This window comes from Ovis aries, chromosome 2, assembly GCF_016772045.2.
Source record: "Ovis aries strain OAR_USU_Benz2616 breed Rambouillet chromosome 2, ARS-UI_Ramb_v3.0, whole genome shotgun sequence".
NCBI classification, from domain to species: Eukaryota; Metazoa; Chordata; class Mammalia; order Artiodactyla; family Bovidae; genus Ovis; species Ovis aries.
The window spans coordinates 103,027,611-103,047,676 of NC_056055.1; the positions used below are offsets into that span (position 1 = coordinate 103,027,611).

Consider the following 20,066-nt stretch of genomic DNA (forward strand, 5'->3'; position numbering starts at 1 on the left):
AAACTATTAGCAGATAAAATGAACTGTCTTAAAGATGTTATTTTAATTCATAGTTGGCCAAGTTGCATATTAGAGAGTCATGGTAAAATATAAGATTTGGGCATATTTGAGGACTGTTATTTTTTAACCCCTGAATTAATAGAACAAAATAAGACCCTACAGTATTCACAAAGGAACAGATGACTTCAAGCTTTTTACTAAGTATAAGGCTAATATTTATACTGTGTTTGGATCATCACAAACTCTAAGTTAGTGGAATCCATATTCTTATGATTTTATTTAACCTAAGTTACATGGAAAATAAATTTTGGGAAAATGAATTTCTATAAAAGTCTTAAGATTATATGTAAAATGTTATTGTGTTTTGTATGGGTTAATTTACTTTTAAAATACATCTTAAATTACCACATTACCAGAATCTTGTGTTTTCTCAATTATCAGTAATTAGCGGCTTCTGTTACACAGATTAGATTGAAATCTATAAAAATCACAATTTTAAAATATACATTCCTAATTACCATATCTGAGACTACTGGTAGTGATATCAGACAACACATTTCTCCTTTAAATGCAATTTCATTGGGTAGAGAAGGAAAGAAGGGGAAAGGTTAATTCAACAATGACAAAAATGTATTTTCTGGGAATTCATCCTTTGAGAAAGACATTAATGAGTAGTTACTATGGACCATCAACTATTCAGTGATGGCACAGGTTCAGTAGCAAACAAAACAGACCAATTCCTTGATTTCTGTGGAACAGCACAGAATGTTCTGTGGATCATGGGGGATCCTGACTGGGCCAGAATCCTTTTGAAACTGGCAACCCACTCCAGTGTTCCTGCCTGGAGAATCCCAAGGACGGAGGAGCCTGGTGGGCTGCCGTTTATGGGGTCTCACAGAGTTGGACATGGTTGAAGCGACTTAGCAGCAGCAGCAGCAGCAGACCTCCCCAAAACCCTTCCATTCGGTTTTCTGGAACCATGGACCACCCACTTCCCTGACTCAGCAAAGTCATTGTGACCCTCCCAGCTGGGACTGTGCTCTGGGCTAGAGTGTCACTCCTCCAAGAGTGTGAGCAGCCTACAGTCATTTCTAGCTTTTGTCTGGTTGAGCCTTTGAGATATGACTAGAGAGTAACCATAATAATGGTTTCCAATCAACTGAGCCCACTTAATACTCCAAGCACTGTTCTAAGCATTAAATCATTTAATCCTCTAGACAACCTTGTGAGGAAGATTGTCATTTTACAGATCAGAACACAGAACCAAGGTTCAATAGCTAGTGAGTGGCAGAACTGAGATTCAGACTCAGGCAGTCTGATCCTAGCCTCTAGTCTTTGCTGTTAACCCCTCTGTTATACTGTGCTGTCGAAAGACTGGCTTCTAAAATTATGCCAATCAAATTAGTGCTCTTTCTCTCAGTGAAGCCACGTTTAAGATTGCTTATGCTAATAATTCTGACACTGGTTGAAATATTTTTAGAAATCTTGTTTTGGAGTTATCTGGGTCACATCACTTCATTTTTCTGGACCCCTGGTTTCTTCTTTGTAAAATGAGGAGACAGATCTTCACCATTTGAAGGTAGATTAAATTTTTGGAATGACCAGAAGTCAGTTTGAACCAATTTTTAAAAATAGGTGTAGAAAATAAATTCGGCAGTCCAGAGCAACTTTGGATGTATGTACATGTGCACAGGGCCATTGATGACAGAAGAATAAATGTTGTAATAACTATGTTTGAGTTGTGCTTTCTTCTATCTAGTTTTTGATACTTTCAGGATATCTGTAAACGTTATGTTTTATCATTACTTTATGATTCACTTTGAAACATTTAAACTTAAGTTTGATCCCCAACTGTTGTTTTGCTGTATGACTTTTGAAAAGTTCTTTAATCCCTTGTGACCTCAGTTTCTTCATCTATAAAATGGGGATCACAATATTTACTCTTGATGGATATCTACCCCATAGAAGTGTCTGTTTAGGAGTTAATCTCCATAATAAAAACATTGTTAAGAAAGATTAACAGAGAGTATCTGTAAGACACCTGGCACTATGCAGGTATTCAACAAATATTAGTCTTCTTTGAGTCCTTCTACCCCAGCAAAATAACAATGGCAATAACAGCAGTGATTCTTTTCTAATTTGAAAACTTAGAATGTATGCACTTTGTCAGTTTATGATCTAATCTTCACATGTCGGAACTTTTAAAAAAAATAATATTGTGTAATTTTAAGTTTATGATTCTTATAGTCACTTATTTACCCAAACTGATACACTGACCTTTGCACCTGTTTAATTGGCTCTTTAATTACCATTTTGTTCATCAACGTAAACACCTATCTGCTTTTAGCCTTTTCATAGCAGTTAAAAACTTTAGCTCTGGACATAATTCATCCCCTTAATTATTTTTTTCCTAAGCCTTTATTATGTCTGGGACTTCATTGTATGTTTGCTTAAATTAATTTTTCATACGTTTTGTTCTAGTTATGGTCATTCATGTTTATTCAAGGACTAGACAGCAGCTTCTGTTGTAAAATCAACTTGTAACCTAAAAACAACTGCTCTTACAAATTAAAAAAATGAGTCCATGTCATGATGAGGCCTCCACTACTTCAGTAAACCATGCAAGAAAATAATATTTTTACTTTATAGTAATACCTTTGCAATATTTCAGTGACCTCGAGAATGATAAATTTTTTTAGCCGGAAGGGACTTTTTAAAAATGATGAAATTGTATGCCTTCATTTTATATGAGGAAAATTAAGAAAAGGAGATAGTGACTTGCCCAAGATCACATGTTTATTGATAGAGTTGGAACTAAAATCCTGATTTCCTTATTCTAAGATAAACCTCTTTCCGTCATACCAGTTTAGGGGACAGATTGACACAGATTTTTGTTTTAGTCTCTCTTCTCTCGACAGTGTTACCTTACATATGTCCTAAAGACATCGTTTGGAGAGCTTTTTCTCTGAAGAATACCATCAGTCTGTCAAAGTACTTATTGTTTTTGGTCTGTAGGGTTGTTATCTTACACTTAGTATTTTGTTATCTAGGATAGTGAACGAGAGCCGACAGGTACTCCAGGAACCTGATTTTGCTCAGTCCCTCCTGAGGGATCCCAATACTCCTATCATAAGGAAATCAAGAGGAACTTCCACTCAAGGGACATCCACACATGCTTCCTCGACGCAGCTGGCCATGGTGGATGACCAGAGGAGCAAAGCAGGGAGTGTCCACAGCAAAGTGAGCAGCTACCACGGCAGCCTGCACAGGTCCCGTGATGGCAGGTGAGTCTTATTGGCAGCTTAGTTTATTTCTCGTGCTGAGTTAGAGTCACATGGCATCTGAGGAAGAGCAGCCAGTTCTGAAACAGAAGTTGATCATTATTAACCTTTCTGAACTTTGCTAGGTTCAGTTGTCCCAGATTATGGTCAGACTTAATGCCAATCAGAGTTTAGATGTGATGCGGTGAGCAATATGGACTCTGCACATCAGAGAGAAGGCAGAGTAAAAGTGGTTATTTTAGTAAGATTAACTTAGCAAACAATTCTGGAATATCTACCATGTCAGACATTGTGTGAGTCTCTGGGAATACAAAACTGATTGAGGCATGATCTTTGTTCTTAATAAGCTCAAGAAAAATAGGGTAGTCATTATTTGTGTTGTAGTTGAAAGCATGGGGTCTAGAATAATAAGCCTCAGTTTCCTCATCTGTAAAATGGAAATAGTAATAGTATCTGTCCCTTTAGCAATGTTGTAAAAAAGAGATAATATACCTAATTGCTCAGAACAGTGCCCATCTCAGTAAGTGCCTGTTATCAACTTTTATTATCAATATAAGGTAATAATTAAAGTAAAATGCAAATACAATTGTATAGTCCAGAGGCTGTCAAATTTTTCTATAAAGTGAAAAATAACTAATAAATATTGTATTATAAATGAAATAACATATAAATACCTTTAGGCTTTGTGGGTCACATGGTCTTTGTTGGCACCATTCATTTCTGCTGTTAATACCTTGAAAGCAGCCATAGACAGCATGCAGTCAAAATAAGAGTGGCTGTGTTCCAGGAAAACTGCTTACAGAAATAGGAAGGGGTCCAGGTTGACCAGCAGGCCACAGTTGGCCAGCCCCTGTTTGGTAGCATGGACAGGGGGGTGATTAAATCTGGTGGGGAGGAGGTGGGAGAGAGCTTCACAGAGAATGTCTGAGAGTGGGCAGGATGTGCTTTCTTGTTATATTTGATGGTAGAGACACTAGAATTAGCAACCTCTTAGGAGCTCTGCAGTAATTCAGTTAAGAGATGATGGAAGTTTATGAAAGAACAGTGACAGTGCCAAGAGAGTAAGAACTGATATGAAAGATATTTAAAAAGAAGAAATGATAGGAGTTGGTGATGGATTAAAAGCAGCTGGGGAGAAGGAATGTGCCAAAAGAAATTTTTTTAAGGTTTCTAAGCCTGGGAAACTGAAAGAATGAAAGTCATGATGCCTGAAATTCTCCATCTCCATGGCAGTCCTGTATTCTTCCAGTCTCACTCCAGCCTTTCTTGCAGTCTTCCCTGTCCTTGTCATCTTTTTAGACCTTGTTTGTCCCCTCAGCTTGCTTGCTTTTGCCGTCTATCTTGGTCAGCTACTTAGGTTTTGAAAAGGAGCAGCCTTTCTTTAACTTTGACTTGTTTTCTCTCTTGTATCCATTTCTTTTTATTTTCCTTGCCAGATTTTTAAAATATTTTGAATATTTCCTTTCTACCAGTTCCATCCTTCTTTCCTTGTATTTCTGGTCTTTTTCACCTTTTTACCCAACTTCTAACATAACCAATGACCTGTTTTTAAACCACCATCTAAGATCCTTTCCCTTTCCTGCCTTTTCCTTTCATCTGGCACTCCTAAGTGAAAAGCATTCTTCTAGGTGCTAGGAACGCAGAGATGGAAGACAAAAGAGTAGTAGGTATGATAAAATCATATATGATGTGCTTTGCGATTCCAGAGAAGAAAGCCTTTTAAGTCACTGTGGAAAGTCTCGCCCACAAACAAGGTAGCGCTTTACTCTGACTAGGGTACAGAGGAGGCAGCTGGGAATCTCAGACAAGGAAACAGCACACGCAGAGGCAGGGAGGACAAAAAGGCATTTAGGTATAAGGCCTGCCGTAGGAGATGCTGAGGAGTTCGGGGTTTTTTTCCCCTAGAGCAATGAGAAACTATTAAAAGACTTTGAGCATTGGGGTGATAAAATCAGATTTGTGTTTTAGGAAGATGACTTTGACAACAGCATGGGACAGGAGGTTGTAAGTAAGCCCAGTTGGGAAGTTTCTAGAGTAAAACTAGAGCTCTTAACTTAAAACACTCATAGAAAGAGAGGAAACCAGAGAATCTTTCAGAATATCTGCCTCCATGAACTGCTAGCTCCAGTTGGCGCTAGTGGTAAAGAACCCACCTACCAGTGCAGGGGACATAAGAGACATGAGTTTGATCCCTGGGTTGAGAAGATTCCCTGGAAGAAGAAATGGCAATGCATTCTTGCCTGGAGAATCCTATGGACAGAGGAGCCTGCCATGGGGTCACAGAGAATTGGACATGACTGACGTGATAGCATAGCATGGCTCCATGAACTGACTTTCAGCAGTATTTGATATTTGACATTATTAGCCTCATCCTTTTCAATAAGGAATGAACAGTTATACTACAGCTCTTATGCATGTGGCATTCTGTGTATTGAGAGATACACAGGAGAAAGCTAAAGTATAATTTCTGCTTTCCAGCAGAATAGGACCTTACAGGAAAGGCAGCACATGTACATAATAACCAGTTAAAAATAGTCCAGGCTGCTGCTGCTCAGTCGTTTCAGTCGTGTCTGACTCTGTGCGACCCCATAGACCGCAGCCCACCATGTAATTGAAACTGTGAGTGTTAGTGTTAGTGTCAGTGTTATAGAATTTCAGAGGATCAGATTGGGCTCTCTGAAAATATCTCAGAGGAGATAAATAGGGTGAGCAAATGGTAATACAAGTAATGAGTTCATACTGAGCAGAGACTTTCTGAAGGGAGTTAAATATAGGAGAATTTTAGCTTCTGTAATCTAAACGAAATTAAAGTTTAGATAAGAAAGCTTATAATCTTTAATATAAGGTAGTGGTAATTAAAAAGCTGTGAGATGGAATTCCTTAAAGCTGAATAAAAAAGGACATACCAAGAACAAGATCATCAGTCATCGTCAGTTCAGTCACTCAGTCGTGTCCAATTCTTTGCGACCCCATGGACTGTAGCACGCCAAGCTTCTCTGTCCATCACCAACTCCCGGAACTTGCTCAAACTCATGTCCATCGAGTAGGTGATGCCATCCAACTATCTCATCCTCCATCGTCCCCTTCTAGGAGAAGAACATGATACGGTAATGAAAACAATACAGTAAGAATGGCCTAGCATGCTTATAAACACACGAAGGTCTCTATGAAAGTTTAGTGTCATGGAAATTAGGGGATAGCGCATGACCTCCTGTGATGGCCTTTCTTCTCTCTCTGCTTAATTAAAATCACACTCATCCTTTAAGTTCTGCTTAATTCCCATACCATGGCAGCTAATTAATTGCTTTTTAAACACTCTTTGAGTGTGACCTATTTTCAGTACAGTTTTTTTTCCTCAGCTAAGTTTGCAGTTTCTGGAGAATGTGAACTTGCTGACAGATACCTGTATATCCCTTGACAGTATCTAGCCCTGTGGTGTTCTTTAGTTGCTAAGTCATGTCCGACTCTTTGCAACCCCATGGACTGTAGCCTGCGAGGCTCCTTTGTCTATGGGATTTTCCAGGCAAGAATACTGGAGTGGGTTGCGATTTCCTTCTCCAGAGAATCTTCCCAACCCGGGATCGAACCCATGTCTCCTGCATTGGCAGGCAGATGTTTTATCACTGAGCTACGAAGGAGGAAACAAGTAAATCTGTCAAACAACTTTAGAAATAATTTGGGCATGCCATCTCATGGATATTTCTTTCTGCATCAGTCAGTTTTTAAGTTTACACGTTAGCACTATATTTTGGCCATGGTTTTCTCATCATCTCGTGTTATCTTGGCTGTGAGATTACACATATGCACACATATCTGCTTCTCAGTACTCACTCTAGTCCAGATTCCTTGACAGATAATTACTGATCTCAGTGCTATATAAAATAAAATAGACTTAGGTAAATATACCTACACATATATATCGACTTCAAAGAATAAGTAATTGGTAGTTAGATGAGAGGATATAGAAAAGGAAATGGACGAGTAGCTGGGTGGAATTTGAGAATGAGTGGTTAGTTTGGTAAGTGGTGACATTTTACTGTGTAGTTGAGTCTTGATTATCCATGGGCAGGTGGTTCATATACTAGAATTTTGTGAATAACCATATATTTCACTTAAATAGACATAACTCAGTTTTTTCTATGAAAAAGGTATTCTTTGAGTCTTATTCACTAAATTACACTTAAAGATTTAGGTTTCAGTTTTAGAAAATGTGATTCATATTTTTAATTGCTTTGATATCATCACATTTTGCTTTTTTCATTTGCCATATTTACATGAATTAGATACTTATGAAGTCATCGAGAGGTGAAAGTTCTCCAAATTAGCTAGCAAGTCATAGAAAAATTTTCAGTTTAGGGCAATAATTATTATGTAAAATAATTTTTGACTAGAATAACATGCTTATTCTATTTTCATTATTTTAATTTGCAACATTGTAATTATTTAATTAAAACTTACAAATCAAATTTAAAACTTTTATGTTCTGAATGTGAAGTCTTTTAATAAATAAAAATTAAATGCTCTTTTATCCATTAACTTGAGGAATTAAAAAATATTCTAAAGGTAGTTTTTCATTCTTATATTTTGTTTTTTGCTTTACTCAAACAGGAGAAGAAATACATGCTTTCTTTTATCATTTTAAAAGGACTTAATTTTTAAACTTTGTGATCTAATGAAAACATTGTTTGATAAGCACTGCTATATAAGACTAGATCACTTCTGTAGTATATGAATCAGTCTTTAAAATCTTCAAATTTTACAAGTGATTCACAAAGAGTCATGAAATTTGTTATAATCATTAACTGAGGGAAATGATAAATTGGTATTTTCTGAATACCAGTAGGCGGTCTTCAGCTGTTCATGGCTAGTTCTTTTGATGACTTTAAAAAAGGAAAAGCCTGCTACCTCCTTTTTATTTTTAGAAATGCTACTAAAACTTAATTTATTAATTATATTTGGTTGTTGTCTTTGATTGTTGTTATTCTAAATTAAATGCTTTTTACAAAACTGTGTATAGTTATATAGGGGCTTTCCCGGAACTATAGGGGCTTTCCCGGTGGCTCAGTGGTTAATAATCCACCTGCAATGCAGGAGCCACAGGAAACACAGGTTCAGTCCCTGGGTAAAGAAGATCCACTGGAGGAGGGCATGGCAACACACTCCAGTACTTTTGCTTAGAGAATCCCATGGACAGAGCAGCCTGGAGGGCTACAGTCCACAGGGTCACACAAAGAGTTGGACATGACTGAGCAACTTAGCACGCACACACATATAGTATATATGACTGGGAGTTTTCTTAGCTCTAATGGGGACTCAGTGAATCAGAATTGCAACAAAAGAAAATTTTAACAGATCCCCCTGCTGCCTTTCAAGATAAATAGAATGATGGAGAGGACAGCCTGCGATGAGCAATGGAATCCAGTTGACACACATCTTGGGGAAGGGATGAGGAGAGAATTTGCTTCTGAGGGAACATGGGTTACAAAGTGTTAGGAGGTTGTTAGTTGTGTTTAAGTCCATGTAGGTTTTATGAACTAGCATCCTGACAGCCTCAAGCCCTAATGAAAAGTAAGACCATTTACATGTAGTTAATTGAGCTATTAACTGGGCTCTCTGGAAGGAAGCTGTCCACACTTAGCATCATCATTGCTTGCCAACTCCCTCACTTTTTAAATTTCTCCTCTAATTTCATATGCTCCGTTTTCCACTCCCAGGGTTGTAGTGAAATTGGGGTTTGCTATACCATGACTATCACCATTCTTCTAGGTTGCCTGGGACAATGCCATATTTCTTCTGTTCTTGTTCTTCCTCTCTCGGGACCCACCTCACAACCCAAAACTTATTTGAATGAGAAAAGTATCCTTCTTTAGCGTAGTTCTAGATCAGTTGGTTCTGCTTAACTTCAGCTTCTGTCTTTTTGCAAGGCAGCTCTGAATTCTGAGCCTAATTATTAGATTTTTTTCTCCCTTTTGTTTGGCCACTTGAATAATTCAGCAATGTAAATCATGAAATTATTTTGTAAATCAGTGTTATTTTCTAGTGTGTTCTGTTGCCTCCCACATTAGGTACACTCCCTGCAGTTACAGAGGAGTGGAGGAGAGACTACCTCATGGCAGCATGTCACGGCTTACAGATCACTCCAGGCACAGCAGTTCCCATCGGCTCAATGAACAGTCACGACATAGCAGCATCAGAGATCTCAGTAACAATCCTATGACGCACATCACACATGGTACCAGCATGAATCGGGTTATTGAAGAAGATGGAACCAGTGCTTAAATTGTCCTGTCTACGGTGGAAAATTTGTGCTGTTTAAAAAGCAGATTTTATTCTTTGCCTTTGCATGACTGATTGCTATAACTCACTGTTATGATGCTTTCAGTCAGGTGCAGATTGTGTCCATTGAAAAGTAAATTTTTGCTTTTTATATTGCATCAAACTTGGAACCTCAAGGCATCCAAAATGCTAAGAATGATATCATCACATAAATAATTCTTATTTCTAGGTTATGAAAAATAATTATTTGTCTGGTAAGCATTTTTATAAACCCACTTGTTTTATATTTGGAGAAATCCTAAATGTATGATGACTGCTTTATAGTGAACTTTCGTATATCAACTAGTTGTGAGGTAACATTCTGGTAGTTCTGTTAATAAAACAAAATTTCAGAATTAAAGAAATTTTCTATGCAAGGTTTATTTCTCAGATGAATAGTAGGACTTTGTAGTTTTCTTTCCACTAAGTGAAAAAGAACTGTGTTTTTAAACTGTAGGAGAATTTGATAAATCAGCAAAGGAATTTTAGCTAATAGAATATAAAATCAACTGAAGAATCTGATTAGTCTACTGAAGACTCTTTTGAAATTCTGTCAAAATAGTCTTTATCCAGAGAAATACAGGAGTAGGATTAGCAACAAAGTAAAAGCGGAGATGGGCATTTTTTTCTCAGTAATTGTGCTGTTTTTATTACTTTTGTAAATATTACTTTTACTGGCTGTGTTTTTATATTGATAACTTATCCATATGCATGATGGAAAATTTTTACTTTTAGCCATTTTTTCCCATGTAGTAGTATTGATTTGTAGAGAACTTCATGTTCAGATATGTTCTATGGAAGCATGTAATAAGATAAGCATCACACACTGTAAGCCTTTTTGTAGTAACCATAGTTACAAAACAGCAAAGTGTTTCCTCGCAGTGTTTCCTCTGTATCTGTTATTGTGTTTTTTGCAGTGAGATGTAATCTTGCCAAAGCCGCCAGATGTTGGTATCCAGGCCCCTCCTATCAGTGGACTTGTTCGCACTCGCATTGCCCAGTAGCCAATAAGCTACAGCTTTTGCCCCACACCTTTATCTTCAGGTTCTGGGTCATTCTTGTTTACAGCTGAAGTATATATATAACCCGAGTCCACAGTGGTGATTAATTTGGGATATTTGAAATTCATTGTAGCTTAATGAAGCATGATTAGTCCTGCTGTGAAGTATCTTTTTAAAAATATCAACTCAAAAATCTTTGACATTTTGTCTTGTAATATTTAAATAACTTAAAATAAAACTTTTAAACCTTATTAGGCATGATAATGATCGGAAGGGAAAGAAAAATTCTGGAAAATGCTGGATGTGTTATGTAGACAAGCATATTTAAACAAGCCATCCTCAATGCTGACTACAGATAAGAATCACTCGGGCAATGCCCAACACCTTCCTCTCATTGAGATGAGGACTGGTAGTTTTGTAAAAAGCTTCCCCAGTGATTCTAATCTGCTGCAGGCCTCACTGCAGGCTGTTTGAAACTAACTTGCTCCTGCTGATAATATGATGGCATCATATTATATCATGTGAAAACCTAGCTGGACTCAACGTTAGGCTTTTATATCTATTACCTGATTGATCTACAACTGGAATTCTGGACCCCACTCCTAAAAATTAGTACTCAGTAAGTCAAAGGTGATAGTAGGACTTTAAAAATCTGTCATCGTAAAAATATTAATATCATAGGTGACTCTTATGCAGATATCCAAGAATCAGACTTTAAAAAATATTCTAGACTCCAGAGAGGTCTGGCTTTGCCATGTGCTAGTTTTTGACCTTTTACAAGTTAATTTCTCTAAGCCTCAGTTCCCTTGTTTTTGAATGAAGATAGAAAATAAATACCTACCTCACAAAGTTGTCAATAGGTATCAGATGAAAAATCATGAAAGCTGAAAGCTCTTTGAAAACATTAGTGTTATGAACTAGAAGGGATTAAGATTATTGAAGATTTAAGATATTTGTTTGAGGGCTACCATAGTACAATCTTTGACATGTGTTTGAATTCATGTGGACTTTTTCCTCTCCTTTTTTAAAACAAAATGTACCAAGGAATTTGGTGTTGGAAAAGCTTTCATCAGGCACAGAAGTCAGTTTTCTGATAATAATTTGTTTGCCTGTCATGTTTTTTTCTTTCAAAGTACATATTTCTTAATATTTATTATTAATTCTTCATGAGATATTTGAACATTTGGCTCAGATGCTTTACTTTTTCCTCCATCTTCATTGTCTTTATCCTTGAAACTGGAGTTAATACTCAGGACAAGTAGCGTCTGAATTCCCTCACATCTGACAGTAGACCTTAACTCTGAAGATCAAGTTGGTAACAACTCATTTATAAATAAATCAGCAATTCATGAGGCTTTTGTCTGAGATTTCTCCTAAGAACAGCATGAAAGACCCAAAACAAACATTCAGACACAAAAATAAGTTACCATCAAAGGTACCAGTTTGAGCTCAAAGATGCTGTCATTCATTGCCATCTGCAGTATATCATCAATTGCCAAAATGTTAATTGGTTTCTTTGTGGGCCAAGTATAGACAGTTAAGTGAACATCAATATGAAAATCTTAACCCTGTGCTTCCTGACTTTTAAATATTCATTTGTATCTTCTCTGTTAAACTGTTGATATATTTGTAAATGCTTTATTGGCCTTTCAGTTACTTTCACTATCTTAGTTTTGCTTCACAGAATTTACTTAATATTGTTAATCTATCATTTTAAATAACAGTATTTAGTTTGGGTTGTGTTATTTATCCAACTAGTGCTCCGAATTAAGACTTTTTTCTCTAAAGAGACAGTTGAAGAACTACAGCAAAACAGCTTCAAGTCTCAGCTAGCTTAAACCAACTTGAACAACTCCGGACAGCTTTCTTACCATATGTTTCAATTTGTGTTGTGATTGGCAGATGATAATGTTTAGTATTTTATTTGTTCAGTTGACAACTGAGAAAATAATAGTTCTCTCTAAAATGTTAACATATAACCAAAAAGTTTTCAAAAAGTACTCTGATTTCAGCAATATTGTATTGAATTTTTTTAGTGATTAAAGCAAACAACTCAAAACAATATTAAGCTCAAAACAATAATTAGTTTCAAAGAACAGTTAACTCAGCAACTAGAAGAGGGCATGGTAGGTTTTCAATTAAAATATTTAAATAAATGAATGTTATGCAACTCACTTTAGTCATGCTAGTCTCAGTTCAAAGAAATTTGAAGAGTCTAAATTTAAGCCAAGTGAAATGAGTCTCTGCTTTACTGGAATAATATGTGGCGAGTAATAATCGATAAATCGCACCAGATAAAGTATTTCTCCTAGAGTAACGGCTCATATTACTATTTTAATTAAATGTATATGCAAACTTATGCTAACACTTTATAGTAATTTTAAAAGGTGAACAGCAGTTTTTAGAAGTAAGTAGGTTCTTGTTGGTTTTATGTGAAATTAGATCTCTGTATACTAGTTGGGTGAATGAATATTCAAGTAAACCTTTATTAATGATGATTTTCTAAAACTGTTTCTTGGAGCAGATTTAAGAAAATTCTAAGAATCTCTTCAAAGGAGGAAAATTAACTACATTTTAACCTACCTCATTAGTTTCTTCATGATAATAGCTGGAAATAACTGAAGTTGTAACTTTACTGGTGTAGACTATATCCCCATGAAATAAAAGGAACTACTTAAAAGTTTTTTGATAAAGTAGTGGATCATTGGCTGGAGCTTAGAAAATGTTAACATACCAAATTTTCACTATGATGATATTTATATTGCTTTTGACATGCCAAAGGTATATTTATATATTATCATACTTGGATGACTAACATAGTCTAGTGTAATGAAAATTGCCCTGGGCTTGGAATTCAGAAGACCCATAATAATGATGTAAACTGAACAGGTCATTTAATTTCTCTTTGTCTCAATTTCTTTGATGTAAAATGAGGATAAGGTAATTTGGGGCTCTGAGACTTGCTTTGCAGGACATTGTGAGGATCAAATGAGCTAACAAGAATTATAGTACTCTTTAAAAAACACTGATAGTATTTGTTTTTGTTAGAATTTGGGGGTTACAGAAAGCAAGCATAGTGGTATTGAGCAGTAAAAACAGAACAGGCAGTTAGGCCAGTATTCGTTTGACACAATCTTCAAATCAGCAATCCAATTGACCCTTTAAAAATGAGATTCTTTTTCGAGAATGATTGTGCCCTTAGTTTGTATTGGCCCTTTATTATATGTTATACCAGAATATACTCTGAAAATTTATATGGTTGAATTTATAGGTCACTTTCAAAAGAAATTTGGGGATAGCCATTATATGTCTGCTTTGATATGGAATGATATAACTACATTAGTTTGGCAAGAAAAATATAAAGAGAAGTGTAGGCCCTGTTACTTTTTGAGGTAATTCTTTTTTATTAGTGATTACTGTAACTTATTGGTTTTCATCATGGCAGAACTTTAAATTTTAAGTGATACTATTATATTTGTATATATAATTTTTTAACCTGCATAAAGTAAGGATTTCTCCATTCTTTTCCACACATAAACACACAAAAGGGCATTTTTATAGAACCTAGCTGTACAAAGGAACTCACGATTCTTTTAAACTGCTTTTATGCCTTTTTACAACGGAGTAAGAAAAGGTGTTTATGTTTAATTCAGCTATGTTTCTTAGTAGCTATATGATTTTATACATTATTCTTGTGTCGTTTTTATGTTTTTTATTAAAAAATTATGTTGACATCTCTTCATATTTTAATTCACTTCAATTCTGTTTTGCTCCAATTACATGATTTTTGAGAAAGGAATGGGAAAACTAAGCAACCTTTACCTGCCATCTTATTGTAATTACTTTCCTGGATTTTTTCCTAATTTAAATTCTATACTTCCTTAATAGCCAAATTGATAGGATTATAATAATTTCTCTCAAGATCTAAAGTCTTCTGGGAAACAGAATATTAAGGTTTATCCAGAACCAGCCATCTTTGTAGATGTTCCTATTTGGTTGATTTATAAAGATTTAATGCAGTAAGTTAATAAGCATATTTCTTATTCTGTGATCTCTAATTAGTAACATTTTTGTTGCCATAAAGATAAAAGAAAGTAAATTTTCACTTACATTTTAGTCAAATCCCATGCCAGTACAACATTACCTCCTAGAAAAGAGAGTAGTTCAATCTACTTAAATGTATTAAGAATGGTTTCCTTCAGAATTTTTTTTGTTTTTAATAATCACTTTTCTCAGAAAATCTGTCCTTTCTTGGACATTTTCACTGTTGTGATAGCATTGTTTAGAATTTTTTTTTAAAATCATTTCATTGGTCACTGTCAGCAGTTTTCCCTGATCAAGAGAAGCAAGTATTTACCTTAGAGTAATTCAGATCTTGAAAATTCAGTGTTTTGTTATTTTCATAGTTACTGTTCATTAATAACATTAATTTTTATGACAGTGATATTTTTCAATCTTTTTATCATATTTACTGCAGTAGGATGAACTGTATTTTTATTATAGCCCTGGGATTTTTGTTACATAACAGCTTGTTTGTATTGCTGACTTGCAAGTATTACTTTAATTGTGTTGACATGCTATTGACATAAAAGAAAGAACTTTGGAGCTTAATAGTTTCTTTTTTCTAAATTGGCAGATTTTTTGAATGCTTAGTAAAAATACATTATGTTAGTTTTTAAATCTGACAGCTTTGTGTCAGAGGGCTGATTTGTAGTGTTGCCTCTATTTTCAGTGAGCTGTGGAACTTTGCAATTTTATCTCTTGGGACCTCAGTTTAACCATCTGTAAATGAAAGAAAAGGGATTAGACCAGGTCATGTCTCAGATTCCACCTGTGTCTGATTTGGTTACCCCTGACTATTTTATAATCATTATCTTATTCTTGTTATTCCTCCCGTGAGCTCCATTTACTAGATCAGCCTTCAGTGTTAATGCAAGTTGCGCTTAAATTGATAGGATTCAGCTATGTTGCTGATTTTGTTTTCCAGTCTTGATTTTAGGTAATTTTAAAGGAGGAAAATTATATTACAGATTGTAAAAGTGAAAAAAAAGGTTACAAATAATCGACATGACCTTTTTTCCTCCCAAGGGAAAAATCTCCTAAGGAACCAATATAAGCACCTTAAAACTGATGTACAGAAAAAAATAACATCTAAAATTTTGTGGTCTTTGTTCTCTTAAATATGAGCAATAGCTACTTAGGCTAAACTTTTAAACAAAATGTATTAAGGTAAAATTAGTAACAAAGCATAAAACAGTTATATGGCCGATATAACTAATTAAAAAGCTATTAGGTTTGCTGACATGAAAATAATTATAAAATACAAAAATAACTGAGGACTGGATTAAAATTTGTCTGTTCATTAATTACCCATAAGCTGAAATCTTAGATTTTTTGCATAGCTACAGTTGCCAGATTGCCACGAGCAAGTGAATCTCCTGCTTTAAAATATCCTTAGAGATAAATGTGGTTTCTTTGTTTTATTTTTTTCAGCTCTGCAGAAGATGTTTCTGTAAAGCCTCCTTCTGTAATAAAATGTAGAGATTCTGTCACTTCCGTCTCTCGACAGAGTTCTCTTGTAGATTTATTGACAATTACGTTCTCTGAGAACCAGGCCATAGAGTTTCCTGTTGCGCTGAAAGATCATTGTCTTTGTTCTGATTGTCTTCACTAACTGCTGTCAATCTCTTGAACCCTTGGTCTGTAGATTCACAGTCTAGGTACTGGGTTTGGTGTCTGGTGGGTAGAGAAGAATAATGGAAACGGATACAGGAAGGTGCACTGGTTTCTGATGTACTTTGTTTGGCTGTGCTTGATTCCTTGTCTTTGGTCAGTCCACTGGATCAGGCAGCTCTCCTGACATCCAAAAGTTATATTAGATGCCCAGCGTCTCTCATTCACACATTGCTATATTACAGTGTTATATTAACCACCTGTTAAGAACAACCACCACGACTTTCTTTTCAGTTCTCTGACTCTGTGTGTTTTGCTGTAATATTTGTTAAACCTTGAGTCTGAGGTCTAAACTTTCTGGGTCTGAGTACTTTCTGGGTTTTGATAATGGGATATTCTGTGAGGTAAAACAGATAATCCTAGGGTGGTTTAATTTATATTTATCCATCCACCGTTTTTGTGTTTTTCTAACTGACCCCTCCTCAGTTTTGAAAATTAAGTTTATAAATATCTTCCATCTCTCCCTTAGCCCTGCCTCAGATAATTTTTCTTTGAACTACTCTTGCTGACAGAAAGGTTTAATATGAAATAATTCTGTGTTTCTGAGACAAGATCAACACAGTAATTCTTTACATTGAGCTGAGCTGAACATGTATTTGAAAATGTTGCAGTTTCTTTATATGTGAACTTAAAATTAATTTTTTTAATCATGAAGAGGTCTCTCTGATTTGAAAACATTAGTTTGGAAGTCTCGTTATCAGGTGCTATTTCTACCTTAGCGGTGAATTATCATAATAAATCTGAATTCTTTATCTTTCATCTTTTTAGAAAAGTTAATGCCTCTAGAATGATCCCATTTCACAAATCTTTTTTTTCCACAAATCTTTAATACCAACTTCAAACAACTGCTTTTCTGCTTTTATTTTCAAATGCCAGACTCTGTTTTTAAGTTTTATTTTTTCATTGAAGTTTAAACATACTGCATATGTGAAGGAGTGACTGCAGTTTGAACATTTACTTTGGCATGAAAAGAGAGCTGCACCATCCACAGTCGCTTCCTGCCATTACCAGAAAGAAAAGTTCGTTTGACACTTAAAAGCTGTTAAATTGTCTTATTTTTATTTGAGAGCTATGGAAGCTGTTTCTTCTCATTTAAACTTTTTAAGAAAATGCCAACTTTGCTGTATTTTAATCTGATAGTGAATTGGGATTACTTATATGTATATATGTCTACAGTTTATCAGAAAAGTGAAGTGAAAAGTGGAGTCGCTCAGTCTTTATGACCCCATGGACGGTAGCCCACCAAGCTCCTCCATCCATGGAATTTTCTAGGCAAGAGTGCTGGAGTACTCTTTACCTGACAGTAAGTTTCCTTCTCCAGGGGATCTTCCCAACCCAGGGATCAAACCTGGGTCTCCCACATTGTGGGCAGATGCTTTACCATCTGAGACACCAGGGAATCCCACAGTTTATCATAGTTAATAGTTATTTCACTTTCTGTAATATACGATACCTGAAGCTCACATTTATTTAATTCGAGTGGGTTTTTTTTTTGAGCCCCCTTTTTTGTTTTGTCTTTTATTTTCTTAGTGTTGTACATTATTGTATATGTTAGGTTATCATGGTCATCTCAGTAGAAGGCTCTTGAGTAGATGTGTTTTTTGTTTGTTTTTGAGAATCAGCCCAAGGAGATTCATATTACGTGGCCATAGCTGGGTAATATTATTCTGAGCTATGTGAAGTTGCTGGTCTTGTTGATCAAATGTTAGCAGTTTCATAATACATATTCAAGAAACAACCAAACAAAAGATCTTTTAGAAAAGATATTTCAACTTCCCAATTCAACTCTTTTAACTGACCTACCAGAGGCTTTATGAAGATTCAAGCTACAGATAACCAGAGGCCTACCAAGAAAATTCTGCTTTGTTTTGCTGTTAAATTGCCCACTTTTCAAAGGTGTTTAATCAAAATGACTTCAGTAATTGAAGCAAATATCTTTTGGGAATGCTTAAGTTATGTAAGCTTTTTCATTAAATCTGTGTATAGTTTTTCAGCTTTCATTCACTGAGATATTGTCATGTATCAAAGGAATAGTCTGTAAATAGCATTTGAAGGCAAAATAACTACCCCCTGCCAATATCTAATATGGACTCAATTTTGCCAGCTATAGAATTTTGTCTTCTTAGTATGCATTCTAAAATAATAATATTATGTTATGTAGCCAACAGATTTGCCTAAACATGCCATTTTAAAGATTTTCTTTATACCCGTGTTTCAAGTTATAAGAATTAAAATGTATGAGCATAAAAAAGGATATAAAAATGAGAAGCTCCTACATAGGAAATCCCCAATTTTAAATAGAACTGTGTTTTGAAAGGTTGCAGATTGGGTTGTTCCAAAGTCAGACTATGTCTCCTCATATATATAATATTATAAACAATAAGGGTAGCAGATAGCCAACAAGAGCTGACCTAATGCTCTCCAAAATTAACCTAGGGGTCTTGGTTTGGAATAAAGTGTTCGTGACTATAGCCCTTTCACCTGTTTTAAAAAAACAAATACATTGTTATTAGCACAGATGACTATCAATTAGTAGAATAAATATTTAGCTTTTAAACAAAAGTGGAAATAGTTCAGTCAGTGTTGGTGAAACTATTTTGAGACAAGAGATTTCACTTAGGTGACTTAGGTTGGGAATCTGCTCCTCTTTGAAGAGCCCATGTGATGACTGAAAGTGCTGTGTGTTTTCAGTGACCTTGAGGAAGGGAGCCAGTCATTTCTTCTTAAGGGTTGTAAGAACTAGGGGCCTTGCTGATCTCATGCTTTTCAGTTCAAAAACTGTGTCCAGAACATCTTAGATACCGTTCACCCACAGTGTTCAAAGGCTGGCTATTTCAGGCTCAGTCTGCCCTACCTTCAGCTGAGCCTGTCTTCCAGCTCTGCTCCCTTATACTGAATTTACAGGTGGGCAGTCTCCATTCTTTTTTTTTTTTTTTTTAAAGTCTTTACTCATTTTACTGTTACGAGAAATGGCCACCACCTTCTCCCTTTTTCAAGAAATATAAAGGTAGAAGAGATATTCCTTTTCCATTGTTTTTAAAAGCTACTGTTTTTGAACTGCTGGCACTTAGCAGTTTAGTTTTTAGACCCTAATCTGAATGACGCTGATGGAGGTGATCCTAAAATTGATCTAAAGTTTTAATCTTGCTTTACCATATAAGCATCTGGTTGGAAACTGTGCTGATGAAGATTTGTATTTTGTGGCATTGGTTCTTCATGTTTCTTTATGTATTTAAAATCGATCATTAATTTCCAAACGAGTGGAGAATTTACCGTTGTTGAGCTATATAGAGGGCAGGTGTGCTTGACTAGAGCATGAACTGTACTTTCACACTAGCTGATGTGCTTTGCACTCTGCTCTTGTAGATTTATTTTGTTTACAGTAGACTGATGTCAAGTTTTTGTAAATGTTTTTACTTAGCACTTTAACTGTGAGTGTACAAACTGATTTTAAATGTAGTGGTTGTATATTTTGGTTATAAATTGGAAATTTGTAATAAAAATTAAATGATTTGTTCTCTATTTTGTCATCAGTACCTGATTGAGTGTAATTTTCTACATCATCTACACTGCGATTTTTAAATTAGGTTTGTTTTAAATAGTTTGTTTTTCTAATTAATTTTTTCATTCACAATAGCATAGACTCCACAGTAATCTGGAATATAGATACATCATTCTGAATGCTATTCCACTCTATTCATTGTTATATCCCCATGCATACCACTACCAGGTACAC

General features: G+C 35.4%; 1 protein-coding gene across 2 annotated transcripts in view; it reads left to right on the forward strand.

Annotated features, from left to right (window-relative positions):
- FZD3 (frizzled class receptor 3) overlaps positions 1-19,852 on the forward strand; it is a 102,264-nt gene extending 82,412 nt beyond the window's left edge. For both annotated transcript variants that reach the window (XM_004004440.5, XM_060409565.1), the window contains 2 exons: positions 3,051-3,284; positions 9,347-19,852. In XM_004004440.5, the coding sequence (XP_004004489.3) occupies positions 3,051-3,284; positions 9,347-9,560 (448 nt within the window). In that variant the 3' untranslated portion in view covers positions 9,561-19,852. The remainder of the gene's footprint in view (positions 1-3,050; positions 3,285-9,346) is intronic.
- Positions 19,853-20,066: the final 214 nt, after the last annotated feature.